The sequence below is a fragment of the Pristis pectinata genome, chromosome 29 (assembly GCF_009764475.1).
Source record: "Pristis pectinata isolate sPriPec2 chromosome 29, sPriPec2.1.pri, whole genome shotgun sequence".
Lineage (NCBI taxonomy): Eukaryota > Metazoa > Chordata > Chondrichthyes > Rhinopristiformes > Pristidae > Pristis > Pristis pectinata.
The window spans coordinates 7,797,800-7,825,398 of NC_067433.1; the positions used below are offsets into that span (position 1 = coordinate 7,797,800).

The 27,599-nt window shown below is 45.0% G+C and overlaps 1 protein-coding gene across 4 annotated transcripts in view; it reads left to right on the forward strand.

The window, feature by feature from the left end:
- Positions 1-26,416, forward strand: part of LOC127584432 (electrogenic sodium bicarbonate cotransporter 4-like) — a 75,603-nt gene extending 49,187 nt beyond the window's left edge. For 3 of the 4 annotated variants that reach the window (XM_052041242.1, XM_052041241.1, XM_052041239.1), the window contains exons 16-24: positions 4,784-4,945; positions 6,579-6,757; positions 6,936-7,008; positions 8,261-8,329; positions 9,507-9,680; positions 11,808-11,972; positions 18,626-18,722; positions 21,981-22,051; positions 23,398-23,968. In XM_052041242.1, coding sequence (XP_051897202.1) covers positions 4,784-4,945; positions 6,579-6,757; positions 6,936-7,008; positions 8,261-8,329; positions 9,507-9,680; positions 11,808-11,972; positions 18,626-18,722; positions 21,981-22,015 — 954 coding nt within the window. In that variant the 3' untranslated portion in view covers positions 22,016-22,051; positions 23,398-23,968. Of the gene's footprint in view, positions 1-4,783; positions 4,946-6,578; positions 6,758-6,935; positions 7,009-8,260; positions 8,330-9,506; positions 9,681-11,807; positions 11,973-18,625; positions 18,723-21,980; positions 22,052-23,397; positions 23,969-26,353 lie in introns of those variants that run through there. The other variant, XM_052041240.1, reaches the window with a different exon arrangement.
- Positions 26,417-27,599: the final 1,183 nt, after the last annotated feature.

Genomic DNA, 27,599 nt, shown 5'->3' on the forward strand with positions numbered 1-27,599 from the left:
CACAAGTGTTTTATTTTCATGTACTGGGCTTCATAGATATCAGAGAAATCTCCAGCTGGGGAAAATTGATGTGAAAGATATTATTTGAGGCAAAGTATAACTTCTTCCCACTAACCGACATTGAAGATGTTTATTCTAATGCTTTCCTCTTTTTCTCATTCATCCTTCCTCCCTTCTTGTGTACTGCCTGTGTCTGGATATTTTTCCACCTCTTGGGTCTATCTAAGCTCCGGAAACTTATCAGTGACTTTTCTATCTTCGCATCTATTCTGATTTTTGTTGGGATTGATATGCTTTTTGGACTGAACACACCAAAACTCCAAGTGCCTACCGAACTGAAGGTAAACTCCAAAGGATTTTTATTTTGGCATTGCAAAATGATGAATTAAGTAATTAGGAAACAGGTTGAGTGTTGCACTAACTTATGGATCTGCTGAAAGTTGAAGGCCTCAAATCATGATTCGAATGTGGAGGCTGGTTTTTGTTTCATGTTGGTTATAAGTGATCCCACTTCTGCTGAATTAGTTGCAATCTGTTAATGAGTAAGTAGTGAAGGAGAAGGTTGATGCCACTTCAACGTAGTAATGCTAGGGATATATGACAATAAAATTGTTAGTGAGATCCCAGCAACATCAGCCATTTATTGAAGTTTGAGTCTTGCTGCAAATTGGGTCTATTTATTCTGGATCTAACTCTAAGCTATATCTGATAATGATCAAATGTTGAAATTCTAATGATTGCTGTTAAGTGGTTGTTCTTCATTTGCTCTTTTTTCATATTTTCTCACAATATAGGAAGCCTTTCTGCCCATTGTTTCGGAACAATCCCATCAGTCTCATTCTCCCCCATTTCCCTGTTACATCTTTTTCCTCATAGTCCCATCAACTTCCCCCTATTTTTCTGTCATCCACCTACACCAGAGGCCAGAGAAACAAAGGACTGCAGATGCTGGAATCTAGATGAAAAATACGATGATGCTGGAGGAACTCAGCAGGCCAGGTGGCATCTGTGGAGAAAAGCAGGCGGTCAACGTTTCAGGTCAGGACCCTTCTTCAGGATAGGAAAAGAGGAAGCCCGCTATATAGGAGGGAAAAGCAGAGCTGTGATAGGTGGAAAAGAGGGGAGGTGGGGTGGGCACAAGGTGGTGATAGGTAGATGCAGGTAAGAGATAGTGATGGACAGGTGCGGGGGGAGGAGGGGAGAGCAGATCCACCGGGGGATGGGTCAAAGGTAAGGAGAGAAAAAAAAGGGGTTAGTAAAAAGAGAGAGGGGTTAGCAAAGGGAAGAAAAGAAGAGGAGTGGTTGAGGGGGTGGGGTGCGGGGATTACTTAAAGTGGGAGAGTTCATGTTCATGCTGTTAGGCTGCGAGGTTCCAAGACGGAAAATGAGGTGCTGTTCCTCCAGTTTGTGCTTGGAATTCTCTTGGCAGTCGAGGAGGCCGAGGACTGACATATCTGTGATAGTGTGGGAGGGGGAGTTGAAGTGACTGGCAACGGGGAGATGCAGATCACGGTGTTCTGTGAAATGGTCACCTAGTCTGCATTTGGTCTTGCTAATATAGAGGAGGCCACACTTGGAGCACCAAACGCAGTAGATGATATTAAGGGAGGTGCAGGTAAATCTCTGTCTCACCTGAAAGGACTGTTTGGGTCCCTGGATGGAGGTGATGCAGGGGCAGGTGCTGCACCTGTGGTGGGGGCAGTGGAAAGTTCCCAGGGTGGGAGCAAGATGGGTGGTGAGGGGGGGGGGGGGGGAGGAGTGAACAAGGGAGTCATGGAGAGAGCAGCCCCTGTGAAAGGCAGTCCTGATGAAGGGTCTTGACTCAAAACATTGACTGTTTATTTCCCTCCATTGATGCTGCCTGGCCTGCTGAGTTCCTCGAGCATTTTGTGTGTGTTATTTTAGAACGAATTTAGTTTAGAAACTGTAGAACTGATAGCCACCGTGTCAAGGTTAATCTTCTCTCTAGATTAATAGCTGATACATTACGCTGCCCATTTTTTGTCTGGAGACTTTTTTCAGCACAGTACATTTTCAGGAGAGAAAATCATTTTATCCTTTATGTGTTTTTTTGTGCTGAGAAACCATAGTGAGGATTCAATGCCTATGTGAATGCTGGCAAGGTTAAAAAGAATAAGAAATGATGCAACTCAAAGTAGTGATCAGGTGACCGGAGATATAAGAAACATAACACAGTGGCGTGAAGGAGTTCAACAAATTAAAGAAACTGGAAAAAAGTATTGGGACAGGAGAAGTTTCTTAAGTTCAATATACCATGCTAAGAGAAGAAGGGTTCCTGACCCATTCCTGAAGAAGGGTCCTGACCCGAAACGTTGACCACCTGCTTTCCTCCACGGATGCTGCCTGGCCTGCTGAGTTCCTGCAGCATCGTCATGTTTTTCATCTAGATTCCAGGATCTGCAGTCTTTTGTTTCGCTTTACTCAAGCTAAGAGACCTGTTTATTGGTGATCAAAGCCTTCCAACCCTTCAAAGGCACAATAAACAAAGATAGTACAGAGTATTTTGCTTGTGTTATAAACCAATCAAAATGGTCTGTCCACTAATTGCAGATTCAAGGTGCATGGAACATCTTGACTCAAAGACTCCCACTGACCCCACCTTCCCCAATTAAATTATAACCTCTGAAAATTTGCCTGGGATATAAAGAGGCCAAATTGGAATTGGACAATCCGAGGAAAAAACTGTGGGATCAAGGATTAACCTTTGCCCTTTGATCCTGCAGCTGCCAGTTTAATGCCGACTGCAAATTAAGATGATTGCCACGTGCAGTCAGTGCTGACCCTGCTGCTGGGTGACTGGATTTCTGTGCAGTGCCTGAAACTGTGGGAGCTCAGCACTACTTAAAGGTACCTTTCACTCTTAAAGGGGAGGTGAACTGTGCCTTTCACGGATGCCAGGCTTTCAAAGGATTATACAATGGCTGCAGCACAGCAGGGGCACTTGATCCGTCGTGTTTATGCCAGCTCTCCACCGGAGCAATTTAGTTTTAGTGAGATCATTTTAACTGAACTGAAAGGGTTTATAAATACTCATCCAGAAATTCATTTCTGATCAATGTGGATGCATTTTGGAGGTAGAATAGGACATTATATAAGTGTGTCTGACATTATGGATGACGCTTGCTGAGGTTCAGCTGGGAGAAATATTCATTGCAATGGGTCATGTTTGTCCCCACTTTCCACACTCTCCCAACGGTTGATCCTTCCCGGTGTGTCCGCTGGCCATCCCCTCTGTCATGTGGTGTACCGCAGGAACCTATCTGGTTCTGGGTCCATCTGCCCTTCACCTCTCCCCTAATGGTCCCATCTGCTCTTCACCTCTCCCCTAATGGTTCCCATTCTCACCTTCCATACTTATCGGACTCCAGCACTGGTAGCCTTTGTGTTCCTGCTCATAACCTTCCCAGCTGTCTCCACCTTTATTCTCTCCTCACTAACCACCCCCCCAACCCCCACCTGGCTCATTCTTTTTGTTGTCTGCCTTCATTAATCACCCACCTGCCTCTGTGACCCATCTCCAGCCCTCCCTGGCTCCATTCAGCCATCATCCTTCATCCCTCCTCTGTCCACCAATCACCTCAGGCCCCTATCTCACCACACCCCTTCTCCTCTTTATACCGGCCATCTCCCCTCTCCACTCTCGGTCCTGATGCAGGGTTTCGACCCAAAACGTTGACAGTTCCTCTCCCCCCACAGATGCTGCTCGATCTGTTGAGTTCCTCCAGCAGATTGTTTGTTGCTCCAGATTCCACTATTGACAGTCTCTTGTGTCTCCCCTTTTTGGTTCCTTTGCCACTTACCTCACTAGCAGTGATTACAGTAGCCAGTTAAGGTACTGACACATTTTTGGAGTGTGGGAAGAAGCACCCTTGGGAAACCCACAGGGTCACAGAGGAAAGGTGCAGACCCCTCACAGACAGTACCATAGGTCAAGATTGAACTTAAGTCACTGCTGTACCGCTGTGTTATCGTGCTGCCCTGTTACGGAGATGTGCTTTCCTCAGCTCCATTTGCATAAAGCTTCAAGAGCTTCTGAGGCCACATCTGGAGTACTGTGCACAGCTTTGGTCCCCTTACCCGAGTAAAGGGATTGTGTAGCATTGGAAGCAGTCCAAAAGAGATTCAAAAGGCTAATTCCTGGGATAACAGGGTTGTTCTGTCAGGGAAGGGTCATCAGGCTGGGCCTGTCTTCTTTGGAGTTTAGAAGAATGAGGGGTGAACTCATGGAGACATGTAACGTCATGAGAAGGCCTTACCAGGGATACTGAGATGTTTTCACTAATGGGGGAGTCTTGAACAAGGGGAACGGGGTTACAAGAAAATGAGTGGTCATATAAGACCAAGGTGCATAGAAATTTCTTTTTGCAGAGTTTGATGAATCTCTGGAATTGTCTACCCCAGAGTGTTGTGGGGTGGAGGTGGATTAACTTTTTGAAATATCAGGGAACTGAGGGCTAAGGGGAACTGGCAGAGAAGAGGAATTGAGACCTGGAGCAGATCATCCAAGATCATATTGAATGACAGGGCAGGCTTGAGGAGCCGAGTGGCCTACTCCTGCTCCTATTTCCTTGTGGATGCTGCCAACGGTTGTGGAAATAACCCAGCATTTAAAGCTATTCCCCCCCCCCCACCCACCACCCACCCCAATCCTTCAAAAGGTTCACCCTACCAAGTGAATGAGGTAGAACTATACAAGTTGTGGTGAGGTCTGAGAGGTGTGCAAACTAACAGAATATTTGCCCCTTTCACCCCTCCCCTACAGCCGACCCGAGCAGACCGTGGGTGGTTTGTAATTCCTTTCGGGAAAAATCCATGGTGGATCTATCTGGCCAGTGCTCTTCCAGCTCTCCTTGTCACCATCCTGATCTTCATGGACCAACAAATCACAGGAGTGATTGTGAACAGGAAGGAGCATAAACTGAGGGTAGGTAACAGGCCTGGACGCACTGTCTGTGCAGGGTTATGTGCCTTGTTTCCATAGCAACAGTTGGTAAAGAGTGTGATTATCTAGCCCTTAAATAACATTCCTAATGGAGGCAAAAGATTTCCCACCACAATCTGACGGAGGTAGATTCCGATCAAGTTATCAATCAATACTTTTCATGATTACTCTCCAGTTCTGATGAAGGGTCCCAGACCAGAAACTTGAGCTGTTTTTCATTCCTCAGCTGCCTGATCTACAGAGGGTTGCCACCGCTTTTTTGCTCTTATTTAAAATTTACTAAAGTTTCTGCTTTTGAAAGTTTCCTCCTCAGTAATTCACCTTGAATCATTTTGGGAATTTTGATATCCAATTTCCTGATGCTTATCTCTGATTGGCTAATGTGGATCCCCCAATGGCAGTCTCACAGGGATGGTTAACCACTTCTGCCATGCCTTTCCTTCCTCCCACCACCTCATCCCCTCCACTAAAGCTGTGAACATGACCTTGGGTTCTGGGCCAGCCAACCTTCTCCCATCAGATCCCCTTTCAACTTACCTTTTCTCCTCCTTTCTGTTCAATTATTTCAGGTCTCAGAGTTTGCCCACCGATCCCTAACCTCAAGTGATTTCAACCTCCTTTGTTGGAGGTTCAGGTCTGGTCACAGGCAACCTGAAACCTCATTCGAGCCTCTGACATTGAGTCACCTGCCCCTCGTCCTGGTTCTTGCTCTGACAATCCTTCTTCAATCCTAGTATCTTGCCTCAAACTCCCGCCATTGACCATGCTTTAGAAAGACCCATGAGCTAGTCATCCAGGACCAATACCTCATAATATTTTGTACTTATCATATTTCGTCATGACATAGAAGGAGGCCATTTGGCCCCTCAAATCTATGCCAGCTTTCAGAGCAATCCCATCAACCCCACTCCCTCCAACCTATCCTCTTGCAGATGGTCAAATCTCCCCTTTGACTCTCCTATCATACAATCACACTATGGGCAACTTACACTGGCCAATTATGCTCTCAACTGGCACATCCTTGGGACGTGTGGGGGAGGTGTGGAGTTTGCACGTTCTCCCTGTGACTGCGTGGAATTTTCCCCCGGGGGGGGGGGGGGGGAAGCACGCTGTCACAGGGAGAGCGTGCAAACTCCACACAAGACAGAGCCAGAGGTCGGGATTGAACCTGGGTTGTTGAAGCTGTGGAGCAGCCCCATCGTGCCACTCTGATTTGTTGTCTGAGTGAGAAATTCTTGCTTTTCTTTCCTACATTATTTTTGCACTCTCTCGGGCAGCAACTTAACTCTTCCCAGAGCAGAGCAGACATTGTCCTTGCAGTTTGCTGGTTGGGGTTAGTTTGAGCTATGCACAGTTCATCTCACATTTAGTGATCTCATGCCAAACTATTTCGTGGGAATTATTGGATTTTGAGCAGGTTCCCATCAAGCAAATCCCTGAATGATAAGAGGCAACATAAGTGGTGAGAATGTATGAGAGAGATTTCAGTTTTAGACATAAAATGGTGAATTAGCCATTTCTTTAGCTCAAGGAAAGCTCTTAGTTTAATTGTGTGAAAGAAGTGCAGAAGCTGTGTGGTGTTTGGATTAACAACGTTCCTCCACTTTTACTGCAGAAAGGCGCTGGTTACCATCTGGATCTTTTCTGGGTTGGTCTCCTGGTGGCAGTTTGCTCCTTCATGGGCCTTCCATGGTATGTGGCAGCAACTGTCATTTCCATTGCACACATTGATGGTTTGAAAATGGAAACTGAAACCAGCGCACCCGGAGAGCAGCCACAGTTTCTTGGGGTGAGGTAAGTGCACACAAAGTCAAAGTCAAAGTCAAGTGTATTGTCATATGTGGTTACGGACTTGCTGGGCTGAAAGGCCTGTTTCAATGCTGTATCTCTCTATGGCTCTGTGACTCTCTGAGGCAGATTTATTGAAGAATTTCCACGTACTTGACAGCTCCTGTTTATTTTCCTTTTCCAGGGAGCAAAGGTTGACCGGTCTTGTTGTGTTCATTCTCACGGGAGTCTCTGTCTTCCTGGCTCCAATTCTGAAGGTGAGAATTCAGGCTGATTAGCCACAGTTCCTTTGGGGGAAGGTTCATGACCATGCTGCCTTTAAAAGCAAGGAAGCTGGCCATTTATTTTTAAACAGAACCATCACACCAAGCCAGCAAGAAATGGGCAGACAAATAGATTCCTCACTGGATTTACTTATGAACTTATTACCCAATGCTCACATTGAACCTTTTGATTCGGACTACCTCCCTGATGTGCAATAGAGGCAGTAATACATTTGTCTTTGGTTAACCTCTGTCTAAGTAATAAGACCATAACTACAGCCCAATAACTTGGTCCCACCTTTGCACACTGGAACTCAACACCAATTAAATGGGTCTGCTAGGCATGTCAAGCTTACATCTTCAATCAATAAGCAACCAATAAAAGTGATGATGAAGTCAATGAACCTATAGCATGGAACATGGGAATGTCAATGGGATAACAACGTCCCAGACAAAGTCTTCATCACGCACTCTTCAGATCCAGTGTTGGGGCTAGACACTCCATTAATGTATGCACAGCTCTAAACCAATGAACAAGGAAGGTACAGCTATTGTTTAATCTGATAGAAACCCAAGAACAAGCTATGACTGCAGCAATAGAAGTCAAACAATGGTAGAAGGCATCAAAGGCTGTTCTTGCTGATCTTCAGCAGGGTGTGTGAACAGGATTCATGTGGCCACAGCAGACTCCATAATCTATGTACAAATCCTGGGCATCAAGGTATAAGTTGCTACCACTGCCTTGCGCTAAGAAGCGCTCTTTTCCCCAATTCTGTTCGTCTCTCTTCCTCCAATTTACAAATCCTTTAACCAAGGCACTGTCAGTGCTCTTGGGTGCACGTATCATTTCCCATGGATGTATTTCAGAGGCAAATCGCGGCTTTAGTTCCAGTGACCTGATCAACATCTACATTCAAACCATGTTCACTGAAAACAGAATATCGAGTTGATCTTACGTTGTCTGTGGGAGCTCACAGTGCTCTTTGCCTGACTTTCAAAAATCGTCCTTTGTTATATAGTACTTTGGCATGTCCTGAACAATAATGCAAGTTTCTTATCACCCACTGAAGGTGCATGCTAGCACCTTGAACAGAGTGAAGCAGGAGAGAATTGGGAATGGGAATACTGTGGATCCAGTGGCATCATCGTTCTTCGTAGCTACTCAAAAGAGTCTTAAGCTAATTAAGCATCAGCAGAAACCTCTGTCTAATAGTAGTATCTTAATCATTTCCTTTTTTTTCCTCAGTACATTCCAATGGCAGTTCTATATGGAGTCTTCCTTTATATGGGTGTGGCCTCTTTAAATGGTATTCAGGTATGTTTATACTTAGATTGTGAAATCTCTTATAGCTCTCTCTTTCTCATGCTACCATGTTTTGCATATTCCACCAATTTCTCTCCTTCCTCATTTCCCTTTCCTTAAGACTTCTGTGCAACTCTCTCTCTCTCTCTCACTCTCTCGCTCTCGCTCTCGCTCTTTCTCTCTCTCTCTCTTTCTAATCTCTCTTGTTCAATGTCTGACCTTGTTGTTTTACCTAACCCACCTACAGTCAGTCAGACTCTCCCCACTGCCCAGCTTGTAATAAAAATAAATCTCAGCAGTGAGGAACTTCCTAGCTTTCCAGCTGGATCTGGTCCAACATTATATATCCACGTATGGAGACACAAGAGACTGCAGATGCTGGAACCTGGACCAAGAGACAAACTGCTGGAGGAACTCAGTGGGTCAAGCAGCATCTACGGAGGCAAAGGGATGGTCGACATTTTGGGTCGTCACCCTGCATCAGGACTGAGAATGCAGAGGGAAGGTGGTCAGTGTATGGAAGTCAGAGGGAGGGCTGAGGCAGGGGCTGGTAGGTGATAGGTGAAAACAGGTGAAGTGGGGATGATAGGCAGATGGTGCCAGGAGGGGGAGGGGGAAGTCTTTGCGACAGAGGCTGGTGGGGGAGAGATGGAAATGTAAGAAAAAAAATTAAACAGATGGACCCAGGTGGGGGAGAGGAGTGGGAGAGGTGAGCCAACGCAGAAGAAACCCAGACAGACAAGAAAGACCAGACAAGATGGGCGGATGAAACAAGGTGGGCAAGGGCGATGAGTCCAGGCAATGTGGTGGCAGGGCGTGGGGGAAGGAGGTATTGGTATTGGTTTATTATTGTCACTTGTACCGAGGTACAGTGAAAAACCTGTCTTGCAAACCGATCGTAAAGGTCAATTCAGTACACAGTGCAGTTACATTGAGTTAGTACAGAGTGCATCAAGGTAGTACAGGTAGAAACAATAAGGATGGATAGGGTGAACAAAGGGAAAGGAGACCCTGGATTGAGTGGTGGCAGCAGATTAGCTGAAATTGGAAAATAATCTGCATAGGGAGTGGCGCATTGGGTGGACACTGTGGCAATGAAACAAGATATTTCCCACATAGACAGCTTGAAGCACGTTCTCCCTGGTTGCAACTGTAACTCTGTGCTGTTTATTTCTGTTGTCCTCCACAGTTCTGGGATCGATGCAAACTGTTCCTCATGCCTTCCAAGCACCAGCCTGACTACATCTACCTTCGCCACGTGCCCCTTCGACGGGTCCACTTATTCACCATGGTACAAGTCATCTGCCTCGCTGTTCTCTGGGTCTTAAAGTCCACCGTGGCAGCCATCATTTTTCCCATCATGGTAAGACATGCCGGTCTGCAACTGCACGTGGGGGCAATGGGCTATAAATCACAACAACAACCTACATTTATTAAGCACCCATACTGTAAAAAATCACATCAGAGAAATCAGGGGGACGAATGCTGAGTGACGGAGGTAGGTTTTAAGCATCTCCAACAGGAGGGGAAAGTGGAAGGGCTTCGGGATTGAACTCTCGACCGTAGGGACTGGACATCTGGAAGACTACCCATCTGTGGATGAGTGGAGAGTCTCTAGAATGCATGAGAGGCCACTGTGCTCCTCCAGAACTGTGCTCTGCCAGAACTGGCCTCTCATGCATTCTAGTGTAGGGTTAGGAGAGGCTACAGTACCAGGGACAAGGGAGAAGGGGCCATAGAGTTGTACAGAAACAGGCCCTTTGGCCCACCATGTCCATGCCGACCCCTTTACCCGTCTACACTAATTCCATTTGCCTACATTAGATGCCTATTTAAGTACCTGTCTAAATGACTCTTAAACATACTAATTGTATTTGATTCCACCAACTCCTCTGATGGAGATTCAGGTGTCAACCACTCTCTGAGTAAAAAAAACTTTCCCGTCAACTCCCCCTGAAAGCTCCTTCCTCTCACCTTAAACCTATGCCCTCTTGTTTTTGATACCCGACCATGGGAAAAAGATTCTGATTCTCTACTCTGTCCATTCCTCTTATAATTTCGTGTACCTCTCTCATGTTACTCTTCAGCCTCCTTTGCTTCAGGGAAAACAAGCCCAGTCTATCCAATCTCTCCCTATAACTGAAGTCCTCCAATCCAGGCAACATCCCGGTGAATCTCCTCTGCACTCTCTCCAGCGCAATCACATCCTTCCTATAGTGTGGTGAACAGAACTGCACACAATACTCCAAGTGCGGTCTAACCAGTGTTTTGTCAAGTGCAATTGAACATCCCAACTTTAATATTCTGTGCCCCACCCTATGAAGGCAAGCATGCCACATGCCTTCTTCACCACCGTAACTACCTGTGTTGCCACTTTCAGGGAACTGTGGACTTGAATCCCAAGGTTGCTCTGTTCATCAACGTTCCTTAGTGCCTTACCATTTAGTGAATATGTCCTACCCCTATTTAACTTCCCAAAATGCATCACCTTACACTTGTAAGGCGTCACTTCAGACTTGAGTGTTAAAGCAATGCAGAGGTTCGAACACAAGGATGAGATTTTTTAACTGAAGCCATAAATTAGATGTCAAAATCAGAATCACTATCAGAGATGCCCACTTAGGTAAGTGTGTTCCTGGGAATTCATTCATCAAACACATATCCCATCACCCCCAGTCCAACAGAAATTATCAGTGATGTCCAGTTATATCAAAGTAAAACCCTACAGGTCATGAGGGAGCTTTGACTGAACAGAAATCCAATTATATTTCCAACTGCATATTTTTTTAAAAATTCACTTTCCAATCTTTGGGTGTCATGGCAAGAACAGAATTTATGGCCCATCAATAACTGCCCTTGAGAAAGAGGTGGTGATCTGCCTCCTTGAACCGCTGAAGTCTCTGTGGTGAAGATGCTCCCACAGCACTGTTGGGGAGAGAGTTCTGGGATTTAGACACAGTGGCAATAAAGAAACAGTGATACCTTTCCAAGTTAGGACGGCATGCAGCTTGTTCCCATGTTTCCAAAGCCCCTGTCCCCCTTGGAGGGAGAGCTTGTGGGTTTGGGAGGTGCTGTCGGAGTAGCCTGGGTGAGTAACTGCAGTGGGTTTCACAAGCAGTACACACTACAGCTGGTAGCATTGATGGTGGAGGGAATGAACGTTTAAGATGGTGGACGGGGTACCAATAACAAGGTGAATGTTCTCATTCTGAAAGGCCTGAATAGAGTGGACATGGAGAGGATGTTTCCATCAGTAGGAGAATGTAGGATCCAAGGGCACAGCCTCAGAATAAAGAGACATCCTTAAGAACTTAGATGAGGAGGAATTTCTTCAGCCAGTGGGTGGGGAATCTGTGGAATTCATTGCCACAGAGGGTTGTGGAGGCCAAGTCATTGGGTGTATTTAAGGCAGAGATTAATAGGCAATTGTAGCGTTGTGGCATGAATGTTCGTCTGCAAAGTCTTACCCTGACTTCCACTGATGTGCTAGATCCTTGCACTCATCCTTGTGAGAAAGATGCTGGATCTGGTCTTCTCCCAGCACGACCTTGCATGGTTAGACGACATCCTACCAGAGAAAGACAAGAAGAAAGAAGAAGACAAGAAGAAAAAAAAGTTGAAGAACAAAGACCAGGACAGAGACAGCGTTGATGAGGTGAGCAGCAAATGGAGAGAAACTGTATCAGCTGCCCACACTGCTCACACTGTTCAGAATGAAGTTGAAACTCTACTGTTGGTGTTGGTATTGGTAATGGTTTATGATTGTCACTTGTACTGAAGCACAGTGAAAAACTTGTCTTGCATACCGTTCGTACAGGTCAATTCATTGAGTACATTGAGGTAGTACAGGGTAAAAACAATAACAGAATACAGAGTAAAGTTGGTTACTGTTGTTAAAGTGAGCATGGTAATTAAAGGGTGGGATCCATAAAGTACGCCCCCCCCCCATGCGTCAGCACAAACCCAGTTCATGTGGACTACCACAGTTCTCATCATTGGGTAGGGCACAGGCATCCACTGGCAATGTACAGAGCCAGTGTCTACTGCCAATCAGATTGGGCACTGTACAGTTTTTCCCTTGGTCCAGGGATTTAGGCCTCTGACCTTGAACACTTGCCTGTCACACACAGCTCAAAGGTGGCTTCAAAACCCCCGTCAAAGAATTTGGGGCGGCACAGTGGTGCAGCTAGTGCAGCTGCTGCCTCACAGTTCCAGTGATTCAGGTCCAATCCTGACCTCTGGTGCTGTCTGTGTGGAGTTTACATATTCTCCCTGAGACCCTGTGTCTTTCCTACGGTTTCCTCCCAGGTCTCAAAGAGGTGCAGGTTTTAGGCTAATTGGTCACTGTAAATTCTCTTTTGTGTGTGAATGAGTGGTTAAAATCCGGGGGTATTTTGAGGGGAATGTGGGGAGAATAAAGTGGGATAATTGTAAGTTTAGTGTGAATGGGCGGTTTATGGTTACCATGGATTCGATGGGCCGAAGGCTCGGACCCACAGTGAGCACATTGCGAAATGAGTGCAGTGAACCACACCAAATGATCAGGTGTGTAACGGCCAACTTATTCACATTCTGTGAAGACTGAAGCAAACTCTAAACCTCACTCAAAAGCCTTAAGAGCACTGGTTACACTCTTGAGGTCACAGGTAAAGGCTGATGTGACAATGTATTTAGCTAGTGCACTAAATGACTCGGGAACATGTGGGGTTATGGAAACTTATTTCCATTCTTAATGTTGATATTTCCTTTGGACACCACCATTGGCCAAAGTCCTTAAATAATATAACATTTCTTTATGAGCGAGGATGGACAGTAAAACACACTTACCATCAAGCTCATTGTTGGCTACCAACCAAACTCTACAGCAGAAGTGCTTGGGTACCAGTAATCCATGCTCGCCCAGGGAGAATTGAACCCCAATGGGTTTTGGGGTTATCTTTCTACAGATTAGAACCAAATTCAGAGATTGTACTACATCTGTAATGTGTCTGCATTGAATTTATCCAATCATTCACTTAAGTGGGATCACAGCGAGAGATGCTGAAATGAATTTTTCTGGTACATCCACCTTAGTTCATGGATGACGCTTTCTGATAGGTCAGATGTCTAGTCTGGTCCACAAAGATTAGTAGCTAGTGTTACCAATGGCTGTTCGCTATGATAGCCAGTTAAGTAACCAGGTCATCGCCAAAGATTGCTGGTGGCTTTACTGGGTGCAGCCTTGATGGAGGAATTGCTATAGGAAGGTGGCTGAGTGAATGTCTACACTGGCAAATGGTACCAAGGGCTTGCAGGCCATGGCAGCTGGCACTGTGAACATTGACAGGCCAAGCTTGGGCACAACATCAACTGGTTTAGCCAAAGATTGGAGACAGTTGTAGGAGCTTCACTGATGGAAACCACTGGGGATAATGGTACCAGTATCCCCATCTCAGGCCTCACTCCGAGATGCTCTTTGTTTTGGAAGTACAGTAAAACTCCAATAGTCTGCTCTCCGACTACTTGGAAACCCTGATAGTTCAGCATCTGGCTCATCAGGTGATGTTTCCTGTGCTCCCTTCCCACTCTCCAGAGTCCTGCTTCCTGCGCTCCCTTCCCATTCTCCGAAGCCCTGGTTCCCATGCTCCCTTCCCACTCTCTAGGGCCCCAGTTCCCGCATTCATTTCCCATTCTCTGGGGTCCCAGTTCCCGAATTCAGTTCCCACTCTCCAGGCCCCCAGTTCCCATGTTCAGTTCCCGTTCACTGGAACACTAGTTCCCACTTTCCCTTTCAACTCTAGTGGTTCTGTTTCCCATGCTCCCTTTAAACTTACCTGGTTCACTGTAATGTTTATGATTCTACTGTGTAACATCTCAACAAAGGGAATCAAAGGTGTGTTGGTGTGTTATAAGGAATAAAGTCCAGTAGTCTGAAAGATCTGTTAGTCCAACACTATCAAAGGCCGGATTGAAGGAGTTTTACAGCATTAATTCTTCAGTGTATATTACTAAATCTACAAACAATCAATGTTAGTTAAGATAAAGTTTATATTCCCTTGAACCTACCAGTGTTTCTGTTTTAAGAATATTAAACAATATCCTCGGCTTCCTTGAAAGCAGGGACCAGAATCCAAAAATTAAACTAAGGCCTGAGATGATCCATAATCGTATTCAATGCAGGAACAGGCTCCAAGGGGGGAGGGAGAAGGGTAATTAGTCCATATTCCTATGTCTGTTCCATGTCCTAGGAACTTGCATGTAAACCATCCCAACAGTGGGATTGGAATGGGGCCATGAAATTTACAAAGGAGGGAAATCCCAGTGCTGATAAAGGCAGCATCACTTGTAGGACATTGCACTCTGCTGGCCACTCTGTAACACTACGGCAAGGACAGAGCCCCCAGGAGGTGAGTTAACCCCACTCAGTCCCTCACTTTGTCGAAGCCATTGAACCATATTCCACTGCTTGCGCGGCGACAACAACGACTTGCATCTACGTGGCACCTTTAACAGGGCAAAACATTCGGAGCCAATGGCAGGAGGGTGATCGACTGGCCATGGACTGAGATAATCGGGCCAGTGACCGAACATCGGAGAGGCGGGTCTCTCAGAGTGATGTACCGAGGGCGAAGGAAGAGGTGTCAAGGCTGCCCACAGCTCTCCCCACTCAAAACCAACACCATTTATGTTTGGTGCCGAGCAGGAGAATTTAAGTGTAATACCTTTCGGAGGGACACATTAAACAAATGCATATTGTAGCCATCGGCGCACCTTCTGAATGTGCTCTCACATCTACTGGGAGTCCCAGGCTCTCCCTGCACACAGGGTACGAGCAGGCCATTTCTCATAAGGACATCTCAGTTAATACCCTTCACTGACAGGTCAGCTGTGAAGGTCACAGTGAAAGTCACTGAACGTTGGTTGGGACAACTGATCTCCCGTCAGGACAGAGACCAGTTCCGGTACCTGTCCTCCAGAAAGACTGGGATCTTCCTGATCAGTGTGAAGAAAACACCAATGACCACACTAAAGTTTGAACTAATTGGTCCTACCATTCAGAACATCACAGGCTCATGACCTGAAACACTTGCCTAGATCTCCTTACAACACTTCCCCTTGTTTCTGGAATGCCGGCAGTCGGGAAGGGCTTCCATCACCAACCTGAGCACTTTTCAATGGAACAAAAGGAACGTCACATTTCTGCAGCCCCTTTCACAGCTTCACGATGTCTCAAAGCATGTAGGAACCAGCAAAGTAACTTTGAAGTTGCTGTTGTAATATAGGAAATATGACAGCCCATTTACACACAGCAAGATTCCACAAACATCAAGATAACAAGGAGTCGAAATGGATTGAGGGTACATATTGGCCAGGATATCCCCCCAACCCTTCAAATAATACCAGGGATCTTTTTACATACACAGGAGAGTGCAGATGGGCTTCTGATTAATGTCTCATCTGAAAGTTGTCGACTTTGCCGGTGGGAAACCTCTTCAATACCTCACTGGTCAGTGTGGATTTAGTGCTGAAGTCTCTGGAAGGTGGATGAAAGGGAGGACAATAACAACGGCCAGAATGTTCAGGGAAGAAGATCAGGGATAGCTACTTCCACTGGTCAATGATTGCCCCGTGTTTGGCCCATATCCCTCCAAACCTTTCCCATCGTGTACCTGTCCAAACGTTTTTTTAAATGTTGTTATTGTGCCTGCATCCACCACTCCTCTGGCAACTTATTCCGGATACCAACTACTCTTTAGAAATACTAACCCCTCAGATCCCCTTTACATCTTTCCCCTCTCACCTTAAACCTGTGCCCTCTAGTTTTAGACTCCCCTGGGAAAAAAGACTGTACCTCTCTACCCTATCTATGCCTCTCATGATTTTCTAAACCTCTAAAAGTTCACCCTCGTCCTCATTTGCTCCAGGGAAAACAGTCCCAGCCTATCCAATCTCTCCTTAAAACTCAAGCCCTCCAGTCCAGGCAACATCCCAGTGAAGATTTTTTTGCACCCTCCAATCTGAGAAGTAAGCCTCCACTACCATCCTCTGCCTCCTACCACCAAGCCAATTCTGTATCCAGTTGGCTAGCTCACCCTGGATCCCATCTGTTCTAACTTTACAGACCAGCTTCCCATGCGGGACCTTATCAAAGACCTTGCTGAAGACCATGTGGACAATATCTAACGCCCTGACGTCATCAATCCTCTTGGTCATCTCTTCAAAAAATTATCACTCTGGTCCTTCTGGGGACCTCACTCCCTAGCTACACTTTTACTCTTAATATGCGTATAAAATCTTTTAGGATTCTCTATCTTATCTGCCAGGGACACCTCACGGTCTCTTTTTGCCCTCCCAATTTCCTTCTTAAGTGTGCTCCTCCATCCCTTGTACTTTTTAAGGGACTCGCTTGATTTAAGCTGCCTATACCTGACATATGCCTCCAATTTCTTGACCAGATCCTCAATATCCCTCATCAACCAGGGTTCCCTCATCTTGCTAGCCTTGCCCTTCACTCTAACAGGAACCTTCTGGCCCTGAACTCTTCCTATCCAACTTTTAAAAGCCTCCCACTTTCCAGACGTCCCTTCACCTGCCAACAGCCTCTCCCAATCAACCATTGCAAGTTTGTCTAGCGCCATCAAATTTAGCCTTAACCCCATGTAGGAGCAGTCCCGTCTTTTTCCATAAATGCTTTAATAGAATTAATGCCACTGGTCCCAAAATGCTCCCCCACTAACATATCAACCACATGCCCAGCCTCATTTCCCAACAGGAGGTCAAGTATAGCTCCTTCTCTAGTAGGGCCATCTATGTCTTGCTTCAGAAAGCTTTACTTGACACGATTAACAAATTCTACGCCATCCAATCCCTTAGCACTAAGGCAGTCCTGGCCAACATTAGGGAAGTTAAAATCACCTACTATTACAATACTATTATTCCTACACCTTTCTGCAATTTCCTTATATATTTTTTCTAATTCCTGCTGACTACTGGGGGGCCTACAGTATAATCCCATCAAAATGATCATGCCCTTCTTATAAGTTCAACTCATATAGTCTACAACTGTAATAGAATTTTCTTAGAGTTGAACATTCTAGTTTTACGAGTCCTTGATTTGCCTTATAAAGTCACAATGCCTTAAACCCAAATATTTACGTTCCATTCCAGTCAACATGCTTGTGAGTCTTTGCCTAAATACACTGATTAGAATCTCTTATTTGACTGCAGATTAAACAGATACATTGGAACATCAGAACTCTCCCCCCAGTGATCAGGCAAGAATTACTCCAAAAACTAGAGCCTTTACCCAATCCAAACTTTCCCCGAGCCACTATCCACTGAGCTCATTTCCCCTGAGCTATTGATATGCAGCACTGACTCCTGGCAAAATTTATGTGCAAGAAAATGAGCTTCAAAACCCTCAGCAACCGTTCTCCTATTTTTCTCATTACTGCACCTGGTCGCTGTGTATGGGAACAATTTGTCCTTCTTTACATAGGTCATACTGTTCTTTTTAAAATGAGATGCAAGCCATCCCAGACTTGGCACTAATGTCTTAACTACACTGTTGATCCAAGATAATTCAGGAACAACTGGTTAGACACGAACTGCACTCGATACTCGGCGAAGTAGCTGGTCTCAATCAAGTGTTACTACCATGAGCCTTCACCCACTTAAGCCAGGAGAAAGGCAAAAAGGGGTCTGCAATCCTAATCGGTGCCCAGTGGTTTCTGTCGCTGGGATACCCCACTTCATGATCTTATTGGCTACTTCGCGATCTATGAAATCAAACCTGAAATGTGGCAAAGCAACCTAACCTTGACCTAAAATCATTCAGCAGCTGGATGGCATTTTGGTGATGAGGAATCAGTGTCAGAATTAGCACCAAGTCGCAAGTTTAACCTTCCAACTGAACAATCTGCTTTGGCAACTCTGCACACTAGGGCACTCAGTGGACCTTCCACTTATGGGGAAGGATAAGTGGCTGAAAGTCGAAGAGTGCTCCTCAGTGGGTGGGGCATATAGGTTAGGAATAAGGAACCTGGTAACAGATCTTGTGGTTGGAGTCTTATCCAAGCGGAAGGAAGTCCAAGCCATGAGCCTGATCATCATCTTAGCCCGGAGAATCTAAAGCTGCCAGGGCGTTCACATCACACAGCATCAGTTTGGGAATCATAACAAGCAGCTGTATTTCTGCTATCGCCATGATGGTTTGAGAACAGTACTTCAGATTATCGTGTTTTCTGCTCTTTACAGTACATTGCTGCCAGTTTCAGGAGAACAATGTCTTGTCTACTAAAGACCTAAACATTCTGCCTGAAATTCTAGGTTTCCTCCCAACCCAAGACTTGCACTCGTTCTGCTCCAATAAAGATTCCCTTGGAACAAATTGAAACACAGAAAAATGGCTCCCAGGGCCCTGCTAGTGAGTAAAATGTCCGACAGTGGCTCGTTAACTAATGCTTTAACTGGACGCTCAACTAATCCACAGATCTCTTCCATGCATTTAATAACCAGATTTATTAATTTATTCCTTTAACAAGTTAATCATCTCTATTCTAATCATCTCTATCATTAACTATCGAAGCTGTTAGCACACTCACTAAATAGCAGCCGTTTCTTTGCCTTGTGCAGTTCCTCCTCATTTTTCTTTTCCGTTGGTATAATTCCACAGGAATGTTGGTCAGTTGATCAGTTATCCCCTCAGGGGCAATTAATAGTCACTGTAGTAGCCCAGTAACACTCTGACATGCATCAATTAAGAGCAGTGTGGTGCTGCTGGTTCACAGCTCCAGGGATCCGAGTCAAATCCTGACCTCGGGTGCTGTCCGTGTGAAGTCTGCTCATTCCCCCTGTGACTGCACGTGTTTGCTCTGGTTTCCTCCCACATCCCAAAGATGTGTTGGTAGGTGAATCGGTTACTCTAAGTTACCCCAAGTGTGGGTTAGTGGCAAAAGAATCAAAGGGAAGTTGATGGGCATGTGAGAGAGAATATGTTGCTGGGCTACTGGGAAATAAGGAGAGTGGGATGGGACTGTTGGGCTCGGTCTGTTGAGAGCTAACATGGATCCAGTGGGCTGAAGGGCCTCCGGTGTCTTAGTAAGTTTCAACCCAGCTTTCAAATCTCAGCAGCCAACAACATGAAATCCACGAGCACAGCCTCTGAACAAGAATCAGAATCAGGTTTATTATCACTGACATATGACGTGAAATTTGTTGTTTTACGGCAGCAGTACAGTGCAAGACATAAAAATCTAGAAATTACAAAAATAAATAAATAGTGCAAAAAAAAGGAATAATAAGCTGGTGTTATTGGGTTCACGGACCATTCAGAAATCTGATGACGGAGGGGAAGAAGCTGTTCTTCGAACATTGAGTGTGGGTCTTCAGGCTCCTGTACCTCTCCCCAATGGTAGTAATGAGAAGAGGGTGTGTCCTGGATGGTGAGGGTCCCTAAAGATGGATGCTGCCCGCTTGAGGCACCACCTCTTGAAGATGTCCTCAATGACGGGGAGGGTTGTGTCCGTGATGGTGTTGGCTGAGTCTACAACCCTCTGCAGCCCCTTGCGATCCTGTGCATTGGAGGCTCCATACCAGGCTGTGATGCAACCAGTCAGAATGCTCTCCACCATACAGCTGTAGAAACTTGTAAGAGCCTTTGGTGACATACCAAATCTCCTCAAACTCCTAACAAAGTAGATCTACTGACGTGCTTTCTTCCTGATTGCATCAATGTGTTGGGTCCAGGATAGATCCTCTGAGATGTTGACGGCCAGGAACTTGAAGCTGCTCACCCTTTCCACCGCTGACCCCTCAATGAGGGCTGGTGTGTGTTCTCCTGACTTCCCCTTCCTGAAGTCCACAATCAGTTCCTTGGTCTTGATGACGTTGAGGGACATCCCTTTTAAACTGAGATGACAAGGAACTTCTTCAGCCAGAGGATGGTGAATCTGTGAAATTCGTTGCCACAGAGGGCTGTGGAAGCCAAGTCATTGGGTGTACTTAAGGCAGAGATTGATAGGTTCTTGATTGGTTAAGGGGATTAAGAGTTATGGGGAGAACGTGGAAGAATAGGGTTGAAAAAAAATCAGCCATGATTGAATGGCAGAGCAGATTCGATGGGCTGAATGGCCTAATTCTGCTCCTATATCTTATGGACTTGTGGTCTTATGGAAATATTTTACTGTACTTGACACAAGGGCACATGGGACTAGCTTAGGTGGGTGTCTTGGTCAGCATAGACCAGTTGGGCTGAAGGGCCTGTTTCCATGCTGTATGACTCTATGACTCTAAGAACACAAGAAAATGGGAGCAGGAGTAGGCGCCTCAAGCCTGCCATGCTACTCAACATGATCACAGCTGATCTATGCTGTCCTCACCTCTTCTTCTGTGCCAGTTCCCCATTGCCCTCAATCCCTTGACCTTTTAAATATTTATCCATCTCCACATTAATGATCTGCCTTCTACCACCCTCAAGGGCAGAGAATTCCAGACTCTCATTACCGTCTGAAAGAAGAAATTTCTACGCACCTTACTTTTTAAATGACCAGCCCCTTTTGTACCTCTGTCCCCTTGTTCGTAACTCTCAGTGTTGGAAGCCTTTAGCTGCAGATAATAACTTTGGTGGACAAGAACTTGATGTCTTCATCATTAGCCATGTTTTAGAAACAACAGTTTATCGCCGGTAATTTTGGAAAAGCTTCACCGTTTAAATCAGAACATGAAGATTGCACTGTGTTTCACAACTGCAACAATTATCTTGACTGGGACAACAAGATGTCTTTAGAAGTTCTGTAGTGAGCTGCTATGTCTTTGATGAACAGAAAAAAAGCAGATAGGGAAAAGATTTGTAGGAACTGAGTCAGACTCAGAACTTGTCCTAAAAGATTAAATTCAATACATTATTGGGACCTATTCCAACTGTGTCACGAAACATACTGTAGCTGTGCATCAACTCTCTACAGCAAAGCTCAGTTTTATAGGGCACCGTGGTTAAGTTAGAAACAAAGTACTGGAAATACTCAGCAGGTCAGGCTGCATCTGTGGGAAGAGAAACAGAATTAAAGTCTCAGGTCGAAGACCCTTCATCTGAACTGGAAGGAGAGAAAATCAGCCTGGTGGGGTGACGGAAGGTGAGGATGGAGCAAAGGTCAGAAGTTGAAGAGCACCGACGTTTCAGAGGGAGCTCGGTTCTGGAAGAGGTTACGGAAGCGGTGGTGGGGGAGGGGGGAATGGGACGAGACGACGGAGGCATTGGGAACAAGACTGGGAATTTTTAAGTCAACTCATTGCTTAACCAGGAGCCAGTGTCGGTCAGTGAGCACAGAGGTGGTGGGTAAATTGGAATCGTTACATGTGTTGCCACTTTCAGGGAACTATGAAGAGAGGGAATTGATGGAAGCCGGCAGAGAACTACAACATGGGATGTAAAACCAGGGCACGTTGGAAACAGTCAGCAGGTCAGGCAGCATCTATGGAGAAAGAAACAGGTTTAACGTTACAGTTTGATGACCATTCTGTTTCTGTCTCCTCAAATGCTGCCTGAACCAGTGGATATTTCCAGCATGCTCTGTTTTTACCTCAGATTTGCAGCATCTGCAGTTTTATTGGCTTTTTGAGGTTCACCATAGAGCCTGTTTAATGTCTTGAACTCACCTGAACTGTGAATGTGATTGGTTCCCAGGAGAAAGGTCCTCCAATTGGAGCTGTGCATGCTGAAGCATCACCAAGCAACTCTGATTCACTCGACCGCAGGTTGGTGTCAATTTTCCACTCATTTTCTCCTCTTTTACAAGATAACTAGGTGTGTATCTATCCACAGAGCTACTTAGAGGTGCTTCCAAAGACAGAGTTCTTTAAAGAATTAATGTTTCAGGTCAGTGACTGATGACCTGAAACATTTCTTCTGTCTCCACAGATGCTGCCTGACCTGTTGAGTATTTCCTGCATTTCTAGTTCTATTTCAGATTTCCAGCATCTGCAGTATTTTGCTTCTCTACTGTTCTGTACCTCATAGTTCCAACATTGTCCTCTCTCAATCTCTCTCTCTCTCTCTTCCCCCTCCCTCCCTCTCCCTCTCTCTCTCTGTCTCTCTCCCTCTCTCTCTCTCTCTCACACACACACCTCTGTCCTAATTCTACACCTACGTACATCTCCTCTGGACATATCAGCTTCTCTCAGTCAGCATCACCACCACTTGTGTCATTCAGTCTCTCCTGGTCTCCATCTTATCACAGACCTCCCTCTCCATCCCACACCCCTTCTCCGCAAGCATGAAAACAGGCCTTTCAGCCCAACTCATCCATGTCGACCAAGATGCCCATCTAAGCTAGTCATTTTCCCGCATTTCTCCCATATCCTTCTAAACCTGTACCTGTCCAAGTCAAATGTTGTTATTGTCCCTGCCTCAACCACTTCTTCTGGCAGCTTGTTCCATATACGCACCACCCTCTGTGTGAAAAAGTTGTCCCTCAGATCCCTATTAAATCTTTCCCCTGTCACCCCAAATGTTTTGATTCTCTCACCCTGGGAAAAAATCCATGTGCATCCACCCTATCTATGCCCCTCATGATTTTATACACCTCTAGTCCAGATCACCCCTCAGTCTCCAACACTCCAAAGAATAAAGTTCTAGCCTGCCCAACCTCTCCCTATAAACCAGTCCCTCAAGTCCTGGGAACATCTTCGTAAATTTTTTCTGCACTCTTTCCATCCTAATGGCATCTTTCCTACAGCAGGATGACCAAAGTTCAACAGAATACTCCAAGTGCGGCCTCACAAATGTCTAATGCAACTGCAACATAACTGCAGCCATAATGCATAACATCCCAACTCCTACCCTCAGTGACCTGACTAATGAAGGCCAGCATGCCGCAAGCCTTCTTCACCACCCTGTCTACTTGTTTGATATCTAACTTCTCCCAGTTCTGATGAAATTCTATCGACCTGAAATCTTAACACTGCTTCTGTCTCCACAGATGCTGTCCATCCTCCTGGGTACTTCCAACATTTCCTGTCTTTATTTCAGAGTTCCAGCAGTTTGTCATATTTCAAATATTTATTCAAAGAAAATAATATTTCTGTTCTAAATCTCTTGACAGTATAACTTTACACCTCAAGATTTCCTGCCCATCCTCTCCTGCTTTCAGCTACACCCGGAATGCCATTTGCTCAGTTCCACAGTTTAAGATAGAAATGGAGTCTGATTATGAAGACGTAGACACGGAAAAGGCTCGGAGAGACCTGGGCGGTGAAACCACTTTGTAACCTGTTCTGCCGCAGCTTCAGCCTTGCAACGGGTCCCACCAGGGAGACTTTGTTAGCACCTGGACCTCGCGAACTGTTGACGAGCTGACAGTGTTTGTGTGCATTAACCCTCCTGAGAACTGCACTTTGTCCAGATCTGAGTATTTACTGCAAGCGAAGACTTCTATGCATCTGTGCTGTGCTTTAACTGTGCTGTGTAAAATATGTTTTAAAGGACAAAGACACTATTATTAAAAGTTAGGAAACAACAGGTAGTGCCAATCAGATGAGACTGCAACATATTGCAAGACATTCCAGGAATTAGGAAGTTGCTTTGCAGCAATTGTAAGTTCTCTTATGACATTTAACTTTGATGTTATAAAGAGGTTGACCCAAGGCTTATGTATATGCATCCTTTGCCATGGTTTTGCCTAGCTTTCCTTCACGAGATCCACACTGTTAAAAGCGGGTTTTGCTCTGTTTCTGTCTGCAGGGTTCTTTTGATGGTGAGAGCAACTTTCTGCTTTTACAAAAAAAAAGTTGTTTTTAATTATATTGCACTTTGCGCAAAGTAGTGTTAGATGGTTTAAGTCGGGTAGCTGTTAACCATCTAGTAGATTTTAATGTAACACTTTAAAAGTTCCTGAACTGTAGGTGTTTCATTTGATATTGATTCACATTATTCCTATTTAAGTGCCACAAAAGTGGAAATACTTGATCAAATTCTTGACAGATTAAGATTGCGCTACAAAAATCAACCATGTTTTTCTTTACTCCTTTTTTTTAATTTATTTTGTAATTGTTGTATTTGAAATGACAGTTATCTGCAGAAAGTACCGTGCATGAAAAATTAATGCAGTAAACTTTCCCAATTTACCTTCATGCTGATACGAGCATCTCAAACAGTGAGGAATCGGATGAAACGTTCCCATGAATAGACCTGATTGTTTAGCTTTTAATTTGCTTCAAAGAGAAAATTTATCTCCAAGTGTATGGAAACTTTCAATTGAGACCGAAAATATATTTGATGTTCAATAATTTTGAGCTCAACAACTTTCAAAAAGAAAACCACCTTACGTATATAACAAAACCGTCTTCATTGTCTTCCCAATTGCAAAGGGTTGAAGGTTTCGGTCCCTGCCTCCTGAGTACTTGGTCTGGTTTTTCATTCGGCTGGTTGCAATGTGTTCCCCACAGTGTGCCATTGAAGATGGAAGATTAAATGTATAGAAACCTTTTGATAACATTTGCATTAGGTTTTGAAATTAATTTTTCAATAAGTGCTGAACAAGTTTAATTGTAAGGGCAGTGGTTTTACAAATTGGCCATACCTGGTAATATAAGAAGAAATCAATAATGATTTCTGTTACACAGCTCTGGAGTGGTTTCATCTTGTCTCAGGCTGACTTCTCCAAAAGGCATCTGCCAAGGTTGTGGAACTGCTTTCTTTAGAAGCCCACAACTTGCTACGCCTTTCATCCACTGTGTTTGCTTACACTGTAGTGGCACAGTGGCACAGCTTAGTAGATCTGCTGCCTCACAGTGCTGGAGGGCCAGGTTCAATCCTGACCACGGGTGCTGTCTGTGTGGAGGATATGGGCAGAATAAGAAAATGGGGTTAACATAGGATTAGTGTAAATGGATGATTGATGGTCAGCATGGACTCAGTGGGCTGAAGGGCCTGTTTCTGTGCTGTATCTCTCCGTGACCTCTATAAATGAGGTAAGAATTAGTTATAAACAGCACTACTAAGGACTTCCAAACTCCATTGGTAATTACATCTAAAACTGTATGGTATTGTAGATAGTCCATTTGTGGTCCAAAAGTGGCAAAGGGGTTGGAGGTAAATGGGTCATGCCAATGGAGAAATAAACTGGAGGAATGGCTGAATAATTGGAGATTTAAATCCAGATTCCACTGTGACATTAAATTCAGTTGATTAAATAAATCAGGTACAAAAGCATGTTTGGTTCACTAATGTCCTTCAAGGAAGGAAATTTGCCTTGCTTAACCTGTTGGCCTATACGTGACTCCAGACCCACCAGTGTGGAAGAATCTTAACCGACCTATGAAATGGCCCAAGAGGCCACTCATTTCAGGGGTCAGTTGGGAGTGGGCAACAGATGCAGAATACAAACACCAAATAAAAGCTGCGTTCCCAGATCTGGGCCTGGGGTTAGAGGTTGGAGGGAAGGGAGGAGAAAGGTCAAACGCACATCCTAAGGTTCATACCTGTTCAATTTTTGCATGACATTAACGATCCCAATTCCTTGCAGTAGATGGAAATTCCCCGGATGTGAACAGTTACCTCTCGAATGAACTTGCCCAGTGGCGATCTCTGATAGTTTCTATTGACAAATATATACTTCAAAACTCCACTGACATGTGTCAGGTAGGTGTGCAAGTGAAGTCAACTGCTGAACACTTTCCACAGCAAACCTAACCAGTAGAATGGAAAGTGTCCAACAATCTGCCGATTTGCATCATTACGTTGAGGTGAGCAATTTTGGTCCTCGATACTGACGACTCGGTTGACCTCGTGAAAAGAACCTAGTGAAAAATCCGCAGACGTTGGAAGTCTGAAATAAAAACAGGAAATGCTGGAAAAGCTCAGCAGGTCAGGCAGCATCTGTGGAGAGAGAAACAGTCAACATTTCAGGTCTGAGTCCCTCTGTTTGTGTCAGATTTCTGGCATCTGCAGTTATTTTTTATTTATTATGTTTTATTTTAGACCTTTCTCTTGTTCCTGGGTTATTACATACCGATGGGTTTGAATCCATAACTTTGTACAAACTTGTAATCTGGTTGCAGATCCTGAGGGAATGCTGCGGTACCCTCCCTCAGAGGTTAATTTTGGAGGACCCCACAAAACCACTTGGAGAGCAGCAGGATGACTGCAGTGTGTTCTGGCCAGAAAACAGAGGAGCTGGCCAGTCACCTCATTGCCATTGGTGCAACATCGCCAATGTCATGTCTTTGGACTTGGACAAGAGTCAACATTGATACATTTTATGCAAAACCTCCATGTGATAAGGCAATAGATAAATGCAAAGATTATTATTTGTTAGTAACTAAATGTCTCTGTAATTTTGTTGTCTTTTGAACGTTAAAATGATTTTGCCTGTGCAGTGCTCTGACTGTAGTCCAGTGGTTGCGTTACTGGCCCTTGAAGTCCAAAGGTCTGGATGAATGATCCAAAGATGCGAGTTCAAATCCCACCATGGCAAAAATTACACTCAATTAATTAAATCATTCTGCAATATAAAACTGGAATCAGTAATGGTGGCCATTAAGCTAATGGTCTTGCCATGAATACCCAGCTGGTTCACTAACAGAATACAACGTGTGCGATTCCATTCCCATAGCCCTGTGGTTAGAATATAGAACACAGGACAGTACAGCACAGGAACAGGCCCTTTGGCCCATCGTGTCTCAGCCGACCAAGATGCCAATCTACACTAATCCCATCTGCCTGCACATGGCCGTATCCGTCCATTCCCTGCCTGTTTATGTGTCTGTCTAAATGCCTCTCAAGAGTGTTGCTGTTGTATCTACTTCTGGCAGTGCACTCCAGGCACCTACAACTCCCTGTGGAAAAACTTGCCTCGTACCTTCCCCCCCACCCCTCACCTTAAACCTATGCCTTCTAGTATTTGGCCTTTCCATCCTGGGGAAAACAATCTGACTATCTACCCTGTCTATGCCTCTCATAATTTTACATACATCTATCAGGTCACCCTTCAGCCTTCGACGCTCCAGAGAAAACGATCCAAAGCTGACCAACCTCTCCTTATAGCTAATACTTCTCTAATCAAGACAACATCCCGGTGAACCTCTTCTGCATCCTCTCCAAAGCCTCCACATCCTTCCTGTAATGGGACGACCAGAACTGCGCACAATTTTCCAAGTGTGGTCTAGCCAGTTTTATACAGCTGCAACGTTACTTCCCAACTTTTATACTCAATGCCCCAATTGATGAAGGCAAGCATTGCCGTACACCTTCTTTACCATCCTATCCAATTGCGTTGCCGCTTTCAGGGAGCTATGGACTTGGACC